The following is a 22,132-nucleotide window of genomic DNA, read 5'->3' as shown; positions in this document are numbered from 1 at the left end:
CTCCAGGTTTGCAACCATACATTATTAGGTAGGTACCAAAAAGTGTTTGCCTCATGAGCACCACGTTGCCACAATCAGCCTTAAGGTTTAATCAATATTCCATTGCATACCACGAGGAGGTATTTTTAAAAAGCAACAATATTGAATTGCCTTGTGTAAAATACACACGCGACTAATGGAGTGCTTCATCTTTTAAAGAAATATCTCTGCCTAGGAAGAATGTCTGACTGGTAATATAGTGTAGCAATGCAAATGGCATTCGGGAGTAGCATGCAAGAACAGAGCTTCTGCAGGTAGGAGCAGTACAAACAGCCATTACCATAATTACCATACGGTGACCAACATAATAAAATGTGAAAGCCATGTTACTTTTCTATAATGTGGAGGGGCGGGGAGCCTTCACAGGCACTCGGAGACTAAATTTTACAGGCTTTTGGCTGTGAAATGGGCATAGGCTTTCATCCGCAACAACCTATTTAATCAGATGTGAAGTTGTAACTGGGGGAAGTTTGTGTGCTTGCCATTTATAGAGTATCTCAGAGCAGGAATGGACAAGATTTTTTCCATCAATAATTGCTTGGTGATAAGTAGTGGAGAGAGGGACACAGTTTTCTTTCTCTCTAAAATGGGTCCTATCATTTTCCCATATTGCCTATGTGAGAGGTAGAGAATTCATAGTGTTTTCATGTCAGAGAGGGAACCTTTGAACTGGCCAGGACTTCCAAATTCACAGCTCCTTCCTCAAAGAAGGAGAATCCGAGAGTGACTGTCTGAACTATGGGTAGGCAAACTAAGGCCCGGGGGCCGTATCCAGCCCAATCGCCTTCTAAATCTGCCCCGCGGACAGTCCGGGAATCAGCGTGTTTTTACATGAGTAGAATGTGTCCTTTTATTTAAAATGCATCTCTGGATTATTTGTGGGGCATAGGAATTCGTTCATTTTTTTTCCAAAATATAGTCTGGCCCCCCACAAGGTCTGAGGGACAGTGGACCGGCCCCCTGCTGAAAAAGTTTGCTGACCCCTGGTCTAAACCATGGTGTATAAATACAGTTGCTCTAGAGAAAATGCTGTGCTGGCTGGTGCTGATGAGGAGTCATAGTCCAAAACCGCTGGAGGGCACCAAGTTGGCGAAAGCTGGTCCATTTCTCTCTTCCTAGCAAGTGACAGTCCCACGGGTGCTTAAGCAAGGGGCAGGTGCTTTCAGCTGGACTTATTCACAAACAGATGGGCACAGGCATGTAAAATATTCTTGTGATTACATAGCCGAAGGAGTCTTAATGGGGAAAATCTATCACACACCAAAGGCTGATAGCTTTGAATTCCCCCCAGTATTCTCCTTTGCAATGGCAAAAAAGGATGCATGTTTCACACTTGGCTGAGGAAGCTAGGGCTGGATTCTGCCTCTCTTCATCTCACAGCTCTGGCCCAGCCTCCTTCTTTATCTCTGCATCTGTCTAGGCTCTACTTTGACGGGCAGTTGCATCCCCCTGAAATGGATTGCTTGCAGCAGGTGAACTGGATGGCAGTGGGCCTTGGAGGCAGGTACCTGCTTGGTACTTGTCAGTCCAAGGGACTGACATTTGCAGAGCAGAGGCACCAATGCAGGGGGAAGGCAGCCAGGAGGATGAGGATGCCTCCCAGAAGAGGCCTCGGAGCTGCCACCTTGGTGATGGAGGCCTGCCTGGTGATGTGCCTCTTGGCCCCAGCAGATGTTTGGGAAAATAATGGCATCTGACTAGTTTGCATTCCAGCTAGCTTTGGCGTTCAGGGGAGGCTCGCACCACCCGGCTCATCTCGCTTTCTCCATGGCAGAATACCAGCCAACTCAGCTATGCAAGCAAACACCTGCAAAAGGCTTAGGCACCAGAAGGCAGGTGCTGCCAGTCAGAGTAGGCGATGCTGCACTAGATGTGCAAAAATAATATTGTCTGACCTGGTGTAAGATAGCACCTCACATTTCTATAAGCCAAAGTACTGGTGCAGAGCAGCTTCAGGAGACAGTGGTTTGTAGAGCGGGTGGAGGAACAGAGTATTAACCCTTCCTTGTCTGCTTGTCTGCTACTACTAGGAACCAGCAGATAGAAGGAAAGCCTGCAGCAGCCAGGAAGTCTTGCCGGAGGCCAAAGGCAGTGGCGGAGCAACATGCTGCAGCCCCCGGAGCGAAGAACAGGCGAGGGTGTGGCTGGCAAGAGTCCCAGGGGAGTGCCACGTCATCTGGGGACGTGGCAAGCGGCACAAGGGCGTGGCACATCGCCTGCAGGGGCGTGGTACATGTCCGGGATTGCACGGCGTGCGGCGTACGTCCCGGGAGGGCGCGGCATGCGGTGCACATCCCGGGGGGAGGCCGTGATGGCATCCTTTCCCCAAATGTTGCCTGGGGGGTTGCGCTCCCCTGCCTCCCCTCCGTTCGTACGCCAGTGGGCAAAGGGAGGACTTTATGCCACCATTGCTCCCTATATCTCCAAACTCTGCTGGAAAGCCTAAAGTACATTGCCTTCAAGCTGACTCCTAGTATAGACCACAAGCATCTGGGGCCCATGAGAGGTTTTCAGCACTCTCCATGAGGACGGGATACTGCCAATGGGCCAGTAAGCAGTGGGGCAGAGCTCCCCTAGTAAGTAATATAAAGACATAACTAAATCTTTCCAGTCTTGCTGCAGACCCAGGTCTGAAACAGAAACAGCCTTGGTCTGTTTAGTGGGTGACTTATGCTGGGGAATTCATGCAGGTGGGGAGTCTGACCCTTTTGGTTCTCCTGGGGCTCTCAACAACTTTGACAGCATCAACCCTTTGGATCTTTTTCTTGTATCCTTTTGTCTGGTTTGGGACTGGGAAGCATAGTGTTACGGTGGCTCCGATCCTTCTTGGAAAACTGGTCTCAGAAGGCCGTGCTGATGAGTATCTGCTGGACTACAGAAAGTAGGGGGTATTGGATGCCCAGAACCAAAAGGTGGTGGCAGACGTAGCTTTTATACTCGCTTCTCTGTGCAGCTCCTTTCCTGGCAAGAAGCCAGGCTCATGAGTCCACCCATTATGCCTGCCTGTACCAAGAAGGACCAAAGGGGAGGATTTGCTTCCCCACCCTTCCAAGCTGTGCCGCCACAAGCCAGTCTAGGCTCTGCACAGGTTCCAGTTAAGACCGACGGTTGGGTCATAAAAATAGTAATAACCCGAAGGAAGGCTGGTGCCTTGTTAGAGTCATGCTTTCTCAGAAGGCTGTCTTTCTGCAAATATCAAATGTGACAGTGGAGAATAACTGAAATGTGTTAAGTACAAACCCCAAGTACGGTAAGTGCTGACAGAGCTTGAACGCTAATGATGCTAATTAGTGATATTCCCAGAGAAAGGGCCATGGTGGGACTGGGGGACAGAAGAGCCTCAGACTGGCTTTTCAGCTCTCACTGCAGAATTCTTAGTAAATATCAATTAAGTCTAGGAAATGTCACTCTCTCATTAGGATGCCTAAAAATGTAAGCAAGAAAAACAAACTAGCTGTGGTATCTGCCAGGAAGCTTGTCAAAGTCTTTTAATTAAACTTGCCCATGTATGTTTTGAGTAGTCCATCTTTAACTTGTGTCATGTATGAAATACGCTCTGTTTTCAGGCAGAAAATAGCCATTTTGATGGGACTGAAACTTTTCTTTCCCCTGTTAATCACATTGGTGAGCCCAGCCAATCAAGGATCACACCATGAATAAGATTGTTGTTGCTATTATTATTAATTACTCGCCCTTCCCCCTAGGGTCCCAGGGTGGGTTACAACATTTAAACACAATATTAAATAAATTATGTTAATAGTATTATAATACTGATTACTAATCAGAGTCGAATGCCTAATGGCATGATTGGGTGTAATTAAGTGCAAGGGAAATTTAACTGATTTCCCCTCCAAGAAATGCTAAGAACAACATCAGTGGAGCACCCATTTCCAGCTTTAGTTTGTTCACCAGCTGCAACCAGTTAGTCTTACCACAGTGGACCATGCATTCGTAACCTCACATTTAGATGGTTGCAATGCACTATATGAGGGGCTACTTCTTGCATCTGGTTTAGAAGCTGCAGCTAGCTCATATGCAACTGCTAGAAGCCCAGGGGGTGCCCAGTTTCTCACACATTGCTTTACTGTTGAAAGAACTGCACTGGTTGCCTGTCAGATATGGAGCCTGCTTCAGAGCTTTGCGGTTGAAATCTAAGGCCCTAAGCAACTTGGGACCACTGCTTCCCTCAGCACACACCAAGATGATCTTAAGATTATCCAAAGAGACATTGTTGGTCAGTCTACAACAGAAGTATATCGTCTCAGTGAGAGCACTCTGGGATACCCTTGAGAAGAAAAGTCAGTAACCAGTTTTAAACGGGTTGATGGGGCTGATGTGAATTGTAGTTAAGCAAAAGTTGGATGGTCCTAGTTTAGCTATCCCTGGATGAAAGAGTCCTTCCTTGGGAAGGACCTCCATCCAGGAGGCTGGGCTGGCAGGATCTTTCTTCTCCATTGCCCCTGTGGTCATATGTGCCACTGCTTGCCACTGAGCCTAATACTTAAGTCATATTTGATGCCCTTTGCTGGTGCTGCTGAAAGCCCTTTGTAGCATACCCCCTGTCAGTGGATTTGACCAGCAGGACTGGTACCCTCCCACCAGCTCTTTGCCTTCCCTTGTGTGAGGGTTGAAGAGGAAAAAGAGAGAAGAAGGAACACAAACTTTTGTGGCTGGTTCATATGTAACTTCAAGCTATGGTTTGGCACTACGTGAACAGGCTTTGTGCCTCCATCATCCCCGCAACTGCTCCCATTTCCTCCATCACTTCTGGTTTAGCAGTAAACTATATTTTCTTATTACAACCAACCCACAAAACTAAGCTTTACACAAGAGATAATCTGTCTGCAAACCAAGCCTGCAGACAACACCTAATCTTGCTTTGTGGGTAAACTATGGTTTGTAGAAATCATAACTTGCACAGTTTGGCTGAAGTAGCAGCTGGTGGTTTGTCACTAAATTGGAAGGACATCAAAACATGAAATGGAAGCTGGAGGTGAATAAACTGAAGGCTAATTCACAAAGCACTTACCATATTTTTCCATGTATAAGACATAGGTTTTTTTCCCTAAAAAATAATGTCAAAAATTAGGGGGTGTCTTATACGCAGATACATCTCCCCCATTTCCTTAAATCTGAGTCCTCAAAAATAGGGGGCATCTTATACATGGGGACATCTTATAGATGGAAAAATACAGTAATTGTGGTTCAGTGTTACTTCTGAATAGGTAAAGAAGAAGAAATGAGTACCCTGTTTCAGAAAAAAGAAACCAGATCTTGGGTTTGAAAAGGTTTGACTTATTGCACTGTGCTCACTGTTGCAACTTAACAAAATATTTCCTGGGAGGTTAGTCCCATCCACTCAATTGAGCTTGGTCCCAAGAAGGATGCTTTGGACTGTACCCTAAATATTATTATTCCTGCCCTCTCCACTTTTCATCAGCAGAAAATGCTCCTAGATTCCAATTCAAATGTTAAGTAAACTCTATTAAAGAAAGAAAAAAGATCCTCCCCAGCGTTTCTCACAGGAAGAATGCAATAAAAAGGAAAGCCTCTGTGAGAATTACCAAAAAAAGGAAGCTGTAAAAGCCTTGAGTAAACAGCAAACATTAATAACTTGCTCTGAAAGGAAAACAGCCGCAGATTACATCTGCTGGACAAGAAGTTCTTTGGGGCCAGCAAACGTGTTTCAGGACTTCCTCAACACTGCTGCTGCTTCTGCACAGGGGAATAAAAGGCCTCCTCATCTGTGATCATCTTGCACTGTTAATGTAATGTATGCACAGGCTCAGTGACCATAAATGTCTTAGGGGGCGGTGGGAAAATCCCATCATAGAATCTTAAAATAAAAGGGTTCAATTGCGACATGCAAAGGACCCAAACTATAGACCTGTTTTGCGACACCCACCAAGCCGTAGGAAGTTGGTGGCTGCTGGAAAGAGAATACTTCCTCAGAGTAGACCCCTTGAAATTGATGGGCCATGGCTGGAAGCAGTAATGCAGCTGAACCACTTTCTGGAAGCCACAGGAGGGGAGAGTGTCCTTGTCCTCCAGTTCTGTTTGCAGGCTTCGCTTTATGGCATCTGGACTAGATGGACCACTGGCCTGATCCAGAAGGCTGTTCTGGTGTTCTCGTGTTCAGTGGAAGCTGGCTTCCATCGGTTTCTCCGGAGGCATTTTTATCATTATTTTAAAGACACATTGTGAAACAGCCTCTCCATGGAATTGTCACTGGCCACTTGAAATGACACTGAAGGGTGGAGGAGATGCAGAAAGCACTTTTTCCCCTTTCCTCTGATGAAAGCTCTGTGCAGGGCCCTTCTGGATCTATTAACCTTCCTTGCTTCAGTCCATTAATTTCCTCTGATGCATCAAAAGTGGGCAGCATGCTGGTGGTCGTGACTGCTGTTTCTCTTATCAGCAGAGTGGAGGGCTTGCTTGCCAAGGACTAAACTGACAGGTCAAACACAAACCAAGTCAGAGTTGGTCATTAATCAAACCTGCTTTCCAGCATGTTCAGGTCCAAAGGCTGTCGAGTCAGTACCTGGTTGCATGGAAAGGACAAGGTTCTGGCATGACTGTTCCCTCAGACCAAAGACAAGCAGAACCGGGGGAGATATACCAGGCAGTGACACACAACTGGCTCTCCAGTAGGAACTGATAAGAGCATAAGAAGAGTTTGCTGGATCAGGCCAATGGCCCATCTAGTTCAGCATCCTGTTCTCTGGGTGGCCAACCAGATGCTTGTGAGAAACCTGCAAGCAGGATTCAAGCACAAGAGGCCTCTTCCCTCCTGTGTCTTCCAGCAACCTGCATTCAGAAGCAGCTGGTCAGGATCATCACTGGCGCAGGGGGATTCTGGGAACAGTGGCAAACTTTGGTCTTTGAAGTAACTTGTGTGTGGACAAAATTTGGTCCCACCACCACCTCTCACCTTCCTTTTTACTCAATTCACTAAGTTATTGTTGCAGAGCTCTGCATCCCCCTCTGGTGTTGGTTCCCAGTGCAGCAGAACTGGTAAAGGGACCCCTGACCATTAGGTCCAGTCGTGACCGACTCTGGGGCTACGGCGCTCATCTTGCTTTATTGGCCAAGGGGGCCAGTGTACAACAGAACTGTACAGCGTACAGCAGAACTGGTAGCACTTCCCAAAAGCTGCCTCTGTTGGAGGTTCTCTGCTCCCTCCTCCAACCAGTGCACAGGAAGCCTGATGTGCCACACCCCTGCTCCATTCCTTACCTCACATGATAACTACAACCTTATCCAAACCATTCTCACCTTTCCACAGTCTTCAAACATTCCTCAAACCTGGAATGGGGCAGTGGCATCATGCTGGCCTCCAACGTTTTAAAGCTTCAGGGTATTGTTATTTTAAAAAAAAACAGAAAACAAAACCACAATGCTTTTTTTCCCCCTTTAAGCAACAAAGTACAGTTTCCTTCCTGCTGCGGGACTGTTTGTTAAAAGAAACCAGCCTTTCTTTTTTTCGAAGGGGCATGCTGTGATATGCTAGAGAAATTCAGAACTAGGGGGGAAATGCAATCTATTTGAGTTTAAGTTAACTTCTATTGATGTCACCTTGTTTTACTTTAATTCTGTTAAGCCTTTCTTTTGTGAGGGTGGCCACATACACAGCCTACATTTAAAGCACATTTAAAGCACATCACTCCCCCCCCCCAAATAATGATGGGAACTGTAGTTTGCTAATGGTTCAGGGAACAGTACTCTGTAAGGGACAAATTAATGGGATTCTTTGGAGGAAGAAATATGCTTTGAGAGTGTGGTAGATAAAAATAAGATGAAAATAAATCTGACTCCACTGTGGAACTTGGGGATGGAAGCATCTCCTGAGACATCTAATGGAAGCCCATCTCATTGTCCCACCAATGGGTTTAGCCTTCCTGAAGCAGCATGCCATTAATGGAATTCCTTCCCCTTGGAAGTATGGGTGATGGCTTCATTGCTGGGGGGTTCCATCACCGCCCGAAATATGTACTTTTTGGCCCAGATCTTTGATGAAAACTGGAAAGACCTGCTGCAAAGGAATTTACCCATTTGCTCTGACAAGGTGGTTGTTTAAATTCCGTGTTTGTATCAATTATTTAAATGGTTGTTTTATTAATATGCATCATTATTGCTGAAATGGGAATATTATAAGGTACCCCAGGAACCTGACTTATGGATGGCACTTTAGAAATGGAACAAATGAATAAACACATTGAAGACATCCATGGTAAAGGATGGAGACACCCATCCTCAAAACAAATGCCTCAGAATGTCATCCACTCCAGAATGGGTGGCTGTCTTCAGGCAAACAAGGCTGTTATTGAAAAAAGCTGTCAAGAAACCTGAGTGGCCAAAAAGTAGAGCACCATCTACTACACTGGCTCCCAGTACGTTTCCAAGCACAATTCAAAGTTTTGGTGCTGGCCTTTAAAGCCCTAAACAGCCTTGGCCGAGTATACCTGAAGGAGCATCTCCACCCCCATCGTTCTACCTGGACACTGAGGTCCAGCTCTGAGGGCCTTCTGGTATTTCCCTCATTGCAAGAAGCCAGGTTACAGGGAACCAGGCAGAGGGCCTTCTTGGTAGTGGCGCCTGCCCTGTGAAGCACCCTCCCACCAGATGTCAAGTAAATAAACAACTACCTGACTTTTAGAAGACATCTGAAGCAGTGGTGGAGCTTCATGCTCTGCCACCAGGGGGCGGAGAGCAGGTGGGGGCAGGGCTGGCATGTGTTCCGGGGACGGGGCACATGTCCTGGGGTGGGGCGCACCGCCTGCAGGGGCATGGCGCGCATCCTGGTGGCGGGGCACGCCACCTGCAGGGCCGTGGCACCAGCACGGGCAGTGGGCAGCTGCGATCACGCTGCCAGGGGTGGTGTGCTCCCCCCGCACTCCTCTTTCTCCACCAGTGATCTGAAGGCAGCCCTGTTTAGGGAAGTTTGTTTGATGTTTTATCATGTTTTTAATATTCTGTTAGGAGCCACCTAGAGTGGCTGGGGAAACCCAGCCAGATGGATGGGGTATAAATAATAAATTAGTAGTAGTAGTAGTAGTAGTAGTAGTAGTAGTAGTAGTAGTAGTATATCTGTGGGTAATTTTCAGTAGATAGCCAGAGTTTCTGACTCCCAGAAACTTATGCACACTAAAATGCTGCTGGGTTTTTGTGAGGACTTTCCACACACACACACACACACACACTCATGCAGAAACGTGGCAGACTGAACTTAAAGAGTCAAAAAATTAGGAACCAAGAGAAACGAAGATTGACAGATTTGTCCCTCCCTCCCAGGGGGGCTCTCAGCATGGCGGCATCACCTGACACCCAGCGCACAAGGCAGACCGGCTGCTTTGCGTGGGAGCCGCATATGTGTCGCGATGCTTAATTCCAGACTCTGTGGTTGTGGAGGGGTGCAAGAAGTGGAAATAAGATCAGAAAGTATCTGTCTCATGTAATGCAACACTGGGTGCAGCTCCCGATTTGTAGCCACACCCTAGGGTCATCCAGATTCATGTGGCTTTGGAGGGTGTGATCTGCCACTGGTCGGGTTTCACACCCACAGCAGCAAGACCAAAGAAAAGTGCCTCCAATTAAAAAACGTCTGATAGGACTGAGCTGCAGCCTAGCTCTTCCATCAATAGGCTATCATGCTGTTGTGCAACAGCGCGTTGACCCACGGTTCTCCTTGTCAAAAGTCTAGAGATTGCAAAGCCCCATTAATTAAACTGAAGCTTGCTCAGGCAGCACTGACAGTGACAAGTGGCCGTATCCTTACCAGAGAGATGCATAAAGAAGCCAGCCAGATTGCATAATCCTCAAGCAATTTAAGTCACACATTCTCTCCATCTCTCTCTATCTCTTCCTGCATTCACTTCCAAGCAGCAAATAAGGGATCTTGGCTTTGTTAGCACGCTCAATGCCTGCACTGTAATAGACTAGCAGCCAGCGAAGCCGAAGAAGTAGAGGAGCGTTGCCTTGTGTGATGCTGCCACTGCGTGATAGACATTTGTTGGCACAATATTATCCCATTCATATACAGGGGAGTTTGCGTCTTTGAATGGCCCTGGATGATGATCCAGACTCTGGGATAATTGGGTGCAGGTAGGATGGAAATGCTGTTTGCAAAGAGCTGCAAAATGACAAGAGGCTGGGTGAGAAATATGCTTGCAAAACAAGGGGCTTTCTTGCATTTGGAAGCCTCGGGGGTTGGTGCAGCACGCCATGCAGGGCAGGAAAGAGGCTCCCCCAGTGCCTTTGGTCATCCCCCCCCCCAAAAAAATGCTTCCCTTTCGTGCTAATAAGAGCTTTCCTCCCACAGCTAAAAGTAGTGGAGGGACTGGTAGCACTGGCGGAAGAAGAAGACTGAAGGGGGAGAGCACCGCCCCAGCAGTGCAATCCCAGTGGGGTGCCATTGTGGCTGCACCCCCACCCACACTGGGCACCAGGCCCCTGCAGGCAACGTGCCCATGACGCACATCAGCCCCGCCCCGCCTGCTCTCCCACCCCCACCCCCACCCCACCCCGATGCTGGAGCATGAGGCTCCGCCACTGGCTGGCAGCAATATGGATGCAACAGAGGGGGGGAAGGTGGAGGGGCCTGGATCTGCAGAATCCACTGAGAAGTCTTTCACCCTTTGTACTGATTGGAGCCAATCAGAGTGAAAGGAGATGAGTTGGCCACTGAGGATTGGCTCCTAGGGTCACTCTGGAGAAGGCGCTGAGGAATTGTTCTGTATACGATACGATAATCTTTTTTGTCATCGTCCCATACAGAACAACGAAATTGAAAAAATCTACATCATACATTCAAAAACCAACAAGCCTGCTATCCTAGCTATCCCAGCCTGGTTAACCCCCTAAAAACTCTGATACACCATAATTAAATACAATATTCTCCCACAGAAACTACCTTACACTGTGTTTAAAACCAAAACTGCATTTGGATAAGAACTAAAAAAAAAAGCTAAGCATTTTGGAACACTGGAAACAGAAAGTGGCTTCCATTTCAAAAAGAGTGCACACAAGTTGTATTACTTACAATGCAACTTCAAGGAAAACACAACTTAAGTCACTCCGAAGGAAAATATTGGAGCACCTTTCCCCAGGTACCTGCACAGAAAATGGTAGATCTAGCTGAAAGGCAGCACATGGAGATCTGCACTGATTGTTTCAGTGCATCCCTAGTTATCATTGCATACTCTTAAAAGGGGCTGTGGCTGTGAGGGGGCGTGGCAGTGACTGTCCTGAAGGGACTCTGCAGGGCTGAAATGGCCACTAAACAACTGGTCACCAATCCCATGCTGTGGAATACTCTTCCAGCAGAGATTCAGCAGGAATGCTTGAAGCTCATTTTTAGATGTGTCTTAGAAACCTCTTTTATGCTTTTCATGATGAACCAGTTGTCTTTTGATTAATTTGTATTGCATGGCAAGTCCCTCCCCCCATGTGAAATGAAAACACCGGACACATTATTTAAGGTTAATGGGCGTAAAAGACCACAACTTTATCGATTACAGGAATTAGAAGGTATTGGCCTTAGGCACTGGCTCATATCGACTACCCGGCATGGAGACCGGGAAGGGTTATCCACCAGCCGTGGGAGTCCTGTTGAAGTACGCCAACTAGGATCCCACGGGTGTCACCGCTCGGGGGCGTGCCGGAGGCCCTCACCTCCCTAGGTTTTGGACAAGGCAATGCCCCCCGGAGTCCTTTACCGGACTACCCTTTTCCATTGGGGGAAGGTGATGGCATTTCATTCATTTGCATAACAATTACCCCTGCCAATGCCTAACCGCCAATACCGAGGAAGTTGTGACGTTTGCTACGAGGTAGGCGAAAAAACCAAAAGGCTGGAAGTGCGCCAAGTTGGAAAAATTCCTACCAGGCCCCTTGCGGCGACCAACCGTAGTTCATAGCAAGGTCAGAGCTAGCTAAGCCTAAAGGATGGGTGGGATGAGAAAACCGGGCAGCTGGAACAGGGCAAAGAGGGGGGTCCCCGGGCGCGCCTGGCCTTAAATGGGCTAAGCCACGCCTCCCCAGCCCGCTGATTGGCGGGCAGGGTCGCAGGCATGCCCGGGGATTCCCTCGTTCTCGCGGGGGCTAAAGGCCAGCCCCCGCGGGTGTGGGAGGGGGTGGGCCCGCAACCCCACCTCCTCCCAAGCTCGGAAGTGGCTTTGTTTTTATGATATTTTATTATTTCATTGCCCTTGCATACTTTCTTGCACACTGCCTTGATCTTTTATATGAGGGAGCAATCTGTAAATATAGATATATGAACAGATAATAGACTTAATTGTGAATGAGTTTCGATTCAGTGCTGTGCTATGCTGTCCACACAGCCTATTTAGGGAAGTTTTTAATGACTGATTTTTTAAATATATTTTTAATCTTTTGTTGGAAGCAGCCCAGAGTGGCTGGGGAAGCCCAGCCAGATGGGCGGGGTATGTATGTATGTATGTATGTATGTATAAATAAATAAATAAATAAATAGGAAATTTGTAAAGTAATAATAACAACAATTCAAAATTTAATTTAATTTGAAGGGGGGGATTGATACACCTCATTGACACATTGACACAGCAAAAAGAAGTTGTGCATTTCTTAGGGTCTCTTTGTAATTAGATGTGCTTGTTATTGCTGGGACCTCCGGTTTCCTTTTTCACCTGTCAGTTACCCACCCTATAGGTCTGTTATGGGGTGGGCACTTCCAGAGTGTATCATGTCCTCTAATTGCGAACTCTTATCGAAGGCAAAATGAGGCGACTGAGAAACAAGAGGAAGGTAGCAGTGTGATCAGGGCACCCACACTGTTTGTGGAAGTGCAAAAATATATTTTTTATAAAATATATTTTTAAAAAATATATTCTACTTTAAAAGGGGGGGGTAGCCTAATACAGGACTGAGCATGCTCAGAAACCACAGAATGTTGACTGTCAGCTGAAAAATAAAATCAAAAGTGGGGCTGCAGGAGGAAGAGAGGGATACTCCTGCTCTAAGGGAATGGTAAGCTGGAATCCTGACCAGACGCACTCTGATTAGGCATGAGAAAACACTGCCGCATTTTGTTGCAGGTTCCTGCTTGTAATAGTACTTTTCTTTCTTTGTTTAGGTCTGAGATATAACATGGGATCACAGCAACCCAAAAAAGTAAGTTGCCTCTTTTGAAATCTTTTTAGGGAAGCTGCATAATCTGAATCGTATCTGAATTACAGGGTGTTTGGAGATGTGCGCGATGGCCTTAGAGACGACTGATGATTGGAGGAAGAGAGATTGAAGAAGGCAGGAGGCGTCACAATTCCCCAGAATACAGATGTTCTTATTAAATTCTCTCAATTTGTTAGGCCAGTGCAATGCAGCTTTGTTGGTAGCTTGTTAGGATGGATAAATCTGATGCACTTTGCCTGGGAACATTTTGCATATCCACATTATGCATCAAACTGAACTAATAAAAACCTACTTTTAAGTCGCTTAGAAGTGCCAGCATGAAAAACCTTGGTGAAATTGCTCCATCTAGTGGCTCTTAGTTATTTGCAACGGCATGAGCTGTCCTGTAAAAACCCCTTTGACATTTATGGGAGTGTTGCGCAGATTTTACCGGCACAGGGAAAAATTCAGTCGCAGATATCTGCTGATCATGACATGCTAGCGGTGGGTTTATAAGCAGAGTCATGATATATTGCAAACCTGAATGCTCCTGAACTCTGCATAATGACCAGCTTATGGTGTCAGTAGATGTCAATTTGGTTAAAAGCCCGTCTGCACAGATGGCTCACATCTTTCTAGAGCAATAAACTGGAAATGCATGGGAGCCCTGGCAGAGTGAGCGATTCAAGAAAAATCAAATGAAACAAGGCACAGGAGAGGGACCAGACTGCACATGTAAGCCTGCAATCCTATGCCCCAACCCTTGCCAACCTCCAGATGTTTTGACTATGACTGCCATCGACCTGACAGCTGCTGTACACACACATAGCCCCATTACTGCTGTGTTGTCCACGTTTATTAAATACCCACAGACCTTCAAGCTCCATAAAACAACTGAGTCCATACAACTGAAGGGGAAAGAATCTTTCAAAAATACAAGAAAACCACACTGCAGTTGCAACCCTAAAAAGGAAGGAGAACCACCAAGGGGAGCTGAGCCTGTTTTCAGAGCCCTGCTGGGTCTTGTTGGCAAGGTGGGCAGGAGGGCAGAGGTCCTCCATCCATTTACACTCCCCTGCTCAACCTACTGTCAAAATTGTAAACCATTTGTCTTGGATTATTTAATTGTGGTTCCTCCATTGCAGGGGGTTGCACTAGATGTCCTTTGGGATCCCTTCCAACTCGACGATTAGTAGCAGTTTCTAACTCTTCACTGTGCACACAAACAAGCACGGTTCTCATATGCAATGCTATTCAATCTTCCTTCCAAAATTGCTGAGGAGAGTAAGCCCAATAGAATTCGGCTGGTCTTAGTAGGCATGTCTAGGATTTCAGAAGGCAATAGCTCAGCCTAGTGGTCCCGCTTTCACCCTCATCCCACAGTGAAGGTATCTGGGCAACTTTGAATATCTGAGTCATGGTCCAGAGCTCCGCATATGCAAAGGCTTCCCATTTTGTTACACGAGAGGTATATTCTCCATGCACAAAGTCACTTTCCACTGAGTTGAGTGCAGCCCTCCTTACTGAACAGAATGAATGGCAGCAGGCACATGTGGTAAGAGCAGGCATATTCTCCATGCACAAAGTCACTTTCCACTGAGTTGAGTGCAGCCCTCCTTACTGAACAGAATGAATGGCAGCAGGCACATGTGGTAAGAGCAGGCATAGGCAAACTCAGCCCTCCAGATGTTTTGAGACTACAACTCCCATCATCCCTGTTAGCTAGGGATGGTGGGAGTTGTAGTCCCAAAACTTCTGGAGGACCAACTTTGCCTATGCCTGGGTAAGAGCCACCAAATCATGGTGAGGTTTCTCTAGTCTTACTGAAGGTGCTTCATCCAAGCAGGAAACCCCACATTCACCTTATAATTAGAAATAAATAGAAGGAGCACCATATCATCCAGCTAGTACTTGCTTGTGTTTGGGAGGGGATGTCCTTCAGTCTGTATCTTCAAGGTGAGGCTGTCCTGAATGCTGCCTGTGGGGTGCTGAAGTGCTCTGGAGGACAGAGCTTGGATTTTTTTGCAAGCAGAGCAGTGGGTGTGGTTGTTTTTTATCTACAAGTTAAAGGAAGCTTTTCAGTTGATTTTTTGTATTTAAAAAATCTGCGGCTACTCAGCTGGAACAAAGTAAAAATTTAAAAATTACCAAGAGCTCCTTGATGGTCCACCAGGAGCATTTAGACAGCCTCACTTCTCACAGAGCCCATGGACCAAGAGTAGAGAAACACAGAGACACAGAAAAACATAGAAATCTAGTGTACAAAACAGTAGAAAGTATAGAAAAACAGAGTTGGAGGCTCATCTGACTCAGAGTGCTTCATTGACATTGCTGTTTGACATTGCTGTAGGAATGAAATTACCCCATTCGCCTCATCATTCAGCCCCAATACAAAGTGGTTCTATACTGCTAGTACCGTATTTACCGTATTTTTCCGTGTATTAGACAAGCGTTTTTTACTCAAAAATCATGTCAAAAAACTGGGGTCGTCCTATACACAAATAATGATATAGGGAGGAAGCTGTGCGAGGCCCACGCTCTAGGGAGCTTCCCGCCCGCAGTGGTGTGGGAGGAGCGGTTGCCCACTTTGCCAACCCCCAGCAATGGCCCTGCTGGGGTGATGGCGCGTGTGCAATTCCCCCTTAAAAAAGCTCAACAACTTTAAATTTAGCCCCCTTATACATGGGGGTATCATATACATGGAAAAGTATGGTATTTCCACTTCAGCACTGAATCAGTGTCAAAGCATACCTTGGGATACAACTGTGAGCAGGTGGTACCCTCTAGAGGAAAACCTTTTGCGGTCACACATAAACTTACTTATTTATTGAATTTCTATACTGCCCTTCATCTGAGGATCACAGGGCAGTTTATAGTATAAAACCAGGAGGAGAATCTAACATAGTAAGAAACAAAATATATAAAAAACCCCAAAGCTGTTTCCTAGCTGAGTCTTTCTGGTTTGCCCCTAGAAGTGATGCTCAAGTTAAGAAGAATACATTCAGAAGCAGAAAGGTGAAAAATAATTACTGCAGCGCCAAAGCTGCGTGCAAGACAATGCATTTCCTTCCATAGTTAAGCTGAGCTAAAACGGTACAAATAGCATGAGCCATTAAACACTGCAAGCTGTCCATGGTGATGAATGCTCTCTCATTTAGTAATTTCTTGGGCCTTTTCTTCCATTAGGACTGCACATCCAGCAACAATCAGGACGGGAAAATGCCTCTGTATGCTGCTGACAAATTCCCAATCGCGAACCAGAAGGCTTCGCTACACCCCGTGCCCAATGGAGCTGCCCTGGAAGAAGGCGCAAGCAGAAAGCAGAACATCCTGGTGGTGATTAAAGACCATTCCCAAAAAAGCGCAGGAGCTAATTCTGCCCGGACTCATAAACGGAGGAGGAGGTTTGTGATCAAAAAGAGCCCCATCCTGATAGCCGTGAACAGCTCCTTCCACAACCTGCCCATTTTGAAATCGGAGGACAGGAACGACGTCAAGTGGAAAAGCCTCTACAAGACCCAAAGAGAGCGAAAGCAGATCATGAGAGAGACTTGCTCGAAATACAAGAGCAACAACAAAAGGATCATCACACCTTATCACGTTTCCAGGATCTTCGTTGAAGATAAGTACCGAATTTTATACTGCGAGGTTCCCAAGGCCGGTTGCTCCAACTGGAAAAGGGTACTCATGGTCCTTAATGGGCTGGCCTCCTCGACCAAGGTCATACAACACAACACGGTGCATTATGGGAATTATCTGAAAAGGCTGGATGGGTTTGATCGCAAAGGGATCAACCACAGGCTGAACACTTACACGAAGATGCTCTTTGTCCGTGAACCTTTTGAAAAATTGGTCTCGGCGTTTCGAGACAAGTTTGAGCATCCCAACAATTACTACCACCCGGTTTTTGGCAGACCCATCATTTCAAGGTACCGTGTCAATGCCACGAAGGAGGCACTGAGGACAGGTTCTGGGGTAACCTTTAAAGAGTTCATTCAATATCTTCTTGATGTCCACCGGCCTGTGGGCATGGATATTCACTGGGACCATGTCAACAGGCTCTGCAGCCCGTGCTTGATAGACTATGATTTTATTGGTAAATTTGAAACCATGGAGGAAGATGCTAACTTCTTTTTGCATTTAATAAATGCGCCACAAAATTTGACTTTTCCTAGGTTTAAAGACAGGCATTCTGATGAAGAGAGAACAACCACCCAAATTACACAGCAATATTTCAAACAGCTCTCCCCTTCTCAAAGGCAACGTAGCTACGATTTCTATTACATGGATTATCTGATGTTTAACTACTCAAAGCCTTTTGAAGATCTGTATTGACAGTGGCAGAGGCACTGGGAGCTGCTGTTGTGGTTCCTCATATGCAAGTCTGTGTAAAATAAGTTCCAAATAAACTGTACCCATTGGCAAATAAGCTAAGGACATATCTACACCACAGGTACCTACACTGGTCACACAGGGAAACCTGGGAAGTGTGTTCAGAGAGGGTGGGAAATAGGGACTGTCGACAGCAGGGACCCCAGACTACAATTCCCAGGATTCTTTGTGGCAGAAGTCAGGGAAGTTAACCTGTTATAACACCAAGACAGGTTTCTAATGTAGAACCACCCTAAATTTACTCCCACATTCAGGACAATCGTTGCTACACTCTGGAAGCACAACGTGCCCTTATGTTTTTCAAGAATCATCAACCTTGCAGTAATACTCCTATCCATGTTGTTGGCTTTTTAAAAAATGATTTTGGAATTAATAAATATAAAGAAAAATTGTCACCTTCAACTTATTCTTCAGTCTGCAAAGCTTGATGGCACATGCTAGGCAGAGCTATGGAACAATCGCAGCATAAAAAAAGAAAGAACGATAGAACATAGCTAACAATTAGGGAAGGAAGACAAATCAGATTTAAATGGGTTTACACAAAGAATTTAGAGGTTCTGATCCGATCAAGATTTGTCCCCCAAACCACCTCTTGCATCAAGCACTCACCTATATCCAAGCCACTAGTGCATTGTTGGGTTGTGAAGTGCATTTTTTATATATATAAAAAAAACTCTGGCTAATTATATGCAAAATTATACAGAAAATTATATACATATGGAAGAGTCACATTCCACGTGGTGCTATATTATCTGCAGCATAATTTGATAAGTATCCATACATAAGTATATTTATATAGTAGTATGTTTATGTGCCGGTTGCTATAGGAAATGTGTATATACATATCATATTATATGTATAATAATGCATATAGAATCATAGAATTGTAGAGTTGGAAGGGACACTGAGGATCATCTAGTCCAACCCTCTGCAATGCAGGAATATACAGCTGTCCCATATGGGGAGCAAACCTGCAACCTTGGTATTATCAGCACCGCAGCCTAACCAAATGAGCTATCCAGGCTCAGTTTTTTAACCAGTGATCATTGTTCATATCTTTAATGGAACCAGTAAAACAATTTGTTCGCTTTTCCTTGACATGAAGAAGCAAGACAAAAATTAGAAAAAAATATCTGTGGATAAGCTTGATTCAGACATTTTCAAATAATTCCACCCCTGCTTGCAATTGGTTATATATACACTCCTTAATTGTCTCCATCCCATTATAATTTTATCTATTATTTCCCCCTTTGGTATATTTCTACACCTTATGGCAGGGCTTTCACACATGGGGTTGTGGGAGGGGGGAGGTTCCAACAAGAGTGTAGGTGTTTGTTTGCATCACACAGATACAGAATGAGAAGGAGAAAATATAGATGATTTTGTGATACCCTTTCTTGAGAAGACAGAGAAATAGGATTTTACAAAAATATGGTTAGTAAAAAATTGCTTTATGGAGCTGTTTCCAGTTGCCTTCTGGGAGTACAGAGGGTGAAGGGAAATCTTTCCATATTAAAGTGTGATTTCAAGGATGCACGAATGGAAGGCAACTAATATTTAATGAACACATGAGTGCAAAATTAAGCCAGATGTTACAATTTGCAGGATATGAATACATTCTCTTCCATCTACAGCTCCCTTATGGCACATTCATCTGCAAGAAAATGAAACACAGCACATTTACATCTTTATGCACACTATTAAAATTCTTTTAATCCTTGGCATTAACATAAATCTTTAGTTTAGTCTATGTAGTCTCAGGGAATATCAAATGTTGCCTTTAAAGTAGCAAATAAATTTAGATTCCACTTCCTGCCCATCAGGGTCCTTTATTTTTAATGGTTGCAAACAGTTTATTGCCCCCTTACAAGCCTCAGAGCACAGTTCAAGGTGTCACTTTTGTCTTATAAAGCCGGAAGAGATTTGGCGAAAGCCTCTTAGCACATCTGGGTTGCACACCCACCTAACACCCTGGTTAAATCAAAAGCACGTGATGACTACAGATGGCTGGATCTGTCAATTTTGGTTACTCTCAGTTTCTCATTTTTCCGATCTTCTGTTCAGTTTGCCACATCTCTGCTGCGGTTTGCAATTTAAGAAACAAACAGTCCGCTGACAAAAATTCACCAGCATTTTAGTGTGCCTATTTGCAAATTTGCCTAATGCAAATTTGCCTAATAAACACATTTTTGGCAAGACATTTCCCTAATATAATGCATTTTTAGGAGTTCCTATTTCCAGGTCCCAGATGCTTCTAGACTAATTCTAGACCCTCTTGGACAAAGATGACTTTACTCCTGTATCCCATGTTATAGCTGCCATACGTCCATTACCAGGATTTCAAAGGCAGAATTGACACCTGGGGGGGATTTCCAAAATGTGGAGCTTTGTCCTGTATCTTAGACTACTGCAGTGCCCTCTGTGTGGGGCTTCCCTTGGAAACTGTTTGGAAGCAGCTGTTGTTGCCGAATGCAGTAGCCAAGATTTTGACAGGGATGGATGCAAGAATGCATATGACGTCTGGACTGAAGAAACTGCACTGGCTGCCTATTAGCTTCCAGTCCTAATTCAAAGTGCTCACATGGATGTTGAAAGCCCTTAAAAAAATCTGGGCTCCAAATATATGAAAGAGCATCTCCTTCCTTATAGACCAGCCCAGGAATTAAGATCAGTAGAAGAGGACCTCCAGGTGGTTCCGATGTTTTCAAATTTGGGGGGAAGAGTGTTGTGAGGGGGCCTTCTGGGTGATGGCCTCAAAAATGCACATCTCTCACCATCACTTTGCAGCAGGAGCTGGGAACTGGGACCTGGCTTCTTATTTCCACCCCCCACACATGCTAACTTTGACAGGTGGGCAGAGCTGCCCATCCATCAGAATTCAGAAGGGTTTGCTGTAACTGTCAATACAGCAAATTCTTTCTGAAGCCCATTTACAGGAGCAGTTTGAGTCCCAACCGAGGCTGAAAATCCAGCAGAGCTCTCTTAATGCTCCTCAAACAATCCAGAGAAAGAGAAATGAACCCCTTTAGAAGACGTTTGTTGTTGTTACGAAAAGAAGTTCTCTAATAAAGCAGCAACAGGACTGAAGAAAGGAAGTTGTGTTTGAGTAGTGATTTGAGTCATGGGCTGATCCTTCCAGGTGCTGAGTACCTTCAAGTCTCTTCATGTTGGGAAGAGAGAGAAGCTCTGCAACCTGCAGAGCTGGGCCCTCAGGGGAGCAAAGAAACATGAAGACATACAGTGTGGAGGATTTGTTTTAATGGGAAGAGCTTTCATGCAGACGCTGATTTCTACATCCCAAAGTTGTGTTACTTGAAACATAAAAGAGCGCAGGGACCCTCTACTGAAGCAGTAGCCACAATAGTCTTCTAAAACAGGATGTTTTATGCATGTGATTATATGTTTTTATCCATATATTTTTTTTACCTACTTTAGGAGATTCAGTTAGGATTGCATGAATTTAAACTAAATATATTATGCTGATTGCTGACACTTGTGGAAAGAGATTTCTCTTACTCTTTTTGCTGTGCCAGCTCCAGGTTGGAGCAGCAGAAAGGCCGGGATGTTTGAATACTCCTCCATGGAGTAGATAGGGATGAAGGATCTGGCAATTTCCGATATCTCAGTTTTCCATTTTCCCCAATTTAAATTCCATTCTACACATTTGCTCATTAAAAAAAAACAACCTCATGAAAATTCATCAGCATTTTTGTGCAAATTTCCCCGAATAAAAGCATTTTTGCATGCAGTTTTGCTTCTGCAAGTAATCTATTCTATTACTTTCCTTAATATATTCATTTTATGCACGCTACTCACTAATATATGCATTTGTGTAAACATTGTGTAAACATTACACAAAACATTGTGTAAACACTGTATTGAAAAATTTCGATAAGTGCAAATTTCAATCGATTGTTGTGTCTCGGTTCCCACGTTGTTTTGGAAAGTGAGAATTGGATATATCGACTTTTAAATGAGAACTGAATCAAATTTCACCACCATCTCTAACCCTGTATAAATTGAATATAAGCACACTGGATGGAGGAATCTAGGGTGCGACCTATTGACTCCCATTTTGTACATGCAGAAAAACGAGAGGGTTTCACACAGACCATTCCTTCCCCCCATCTTTCAAATGGGGCTGCCGTTGCCAGGGCAGCCAGGTTCTGCCTTAATTTTGTGTATCCCCTTGGTTGCAAAAGGTTCCAAAGGTGAGCAAGGAAGGATCTGCCTCAGCCTTTGCCAAGTACCCAGAGGGTAGTAGGTTGCTGAAGACTGAGCTAGCTGCTGCACAGAGCAAATCTGCTTGTCAGTTCCGCACCAAAACTCTCCACTGACATGGTCAAGAGAACTTCCTGATCAAAATCCCTGAGCTTTCATCATTTCTATTGCCACTGGCACCTGGCCTTGCTTTCTGGAAAGCTGCCTTAACAGCCCTTTTATCTCACAATATACCTTTCCAACGGCACCTTTTTATCTCTGTGAAAATACATTTCGGTCCCTGGTTCCTGTCCTTGTTCTGAGATGGTCAATTTATCATGAATGCAAGGGAAACTAA

At 45.2% G+C, this 22,132-nt stretch overlaps 1 protein-coding gene across 2 annotated transcripts in view; it reads left to right on the top strand.

Annotated features, from left to right (window-relative positions):
• Positions 1 to 18,846, top strand: part of CHST8 (carbohydrate sulfotransferase 8) — a 234,390-nt gene extending 215,544 nt beyond the window's left edge. For both annotated transcript variants that reach the window (XM_083625291.1, XM_083625292.1), the window contains 2 exons: positions 13,148 to 13,185; positions 16,369 to 18,846. In XM_083625291.1, coding sequence (XP_083481417.1) covers positions 13,148 to 13,185; positions 16,369 to 17,517 — 1,187 coding nt within the window. In that variant the 3' untranslated portion in view covers positions 17,518 to 18,846. The remainder of the gene's footprint in view (positions 1 to 13,147; positions 13,186 to 16,368) is intronic.
• Positions 18,847 to 22,132: the final 3,286 nt, after the last annotated feature.

The sequence above is a fragment of the Podarcis filfolensis genome, assembly GCF_964270895.1.
Source record: "Podarcis filfolensis genome assembly, chromosome: 8".
Classification (NCBI taxonomy): Eukaryota; Metazoa; Chordata; class Lepidosauria; order Squamata; family Lacertidae; genus Podarcis; species Podarcis filfolensis.
This window is presented reverse-complemented; position numbering and strand designations above follow the sequence as displayed.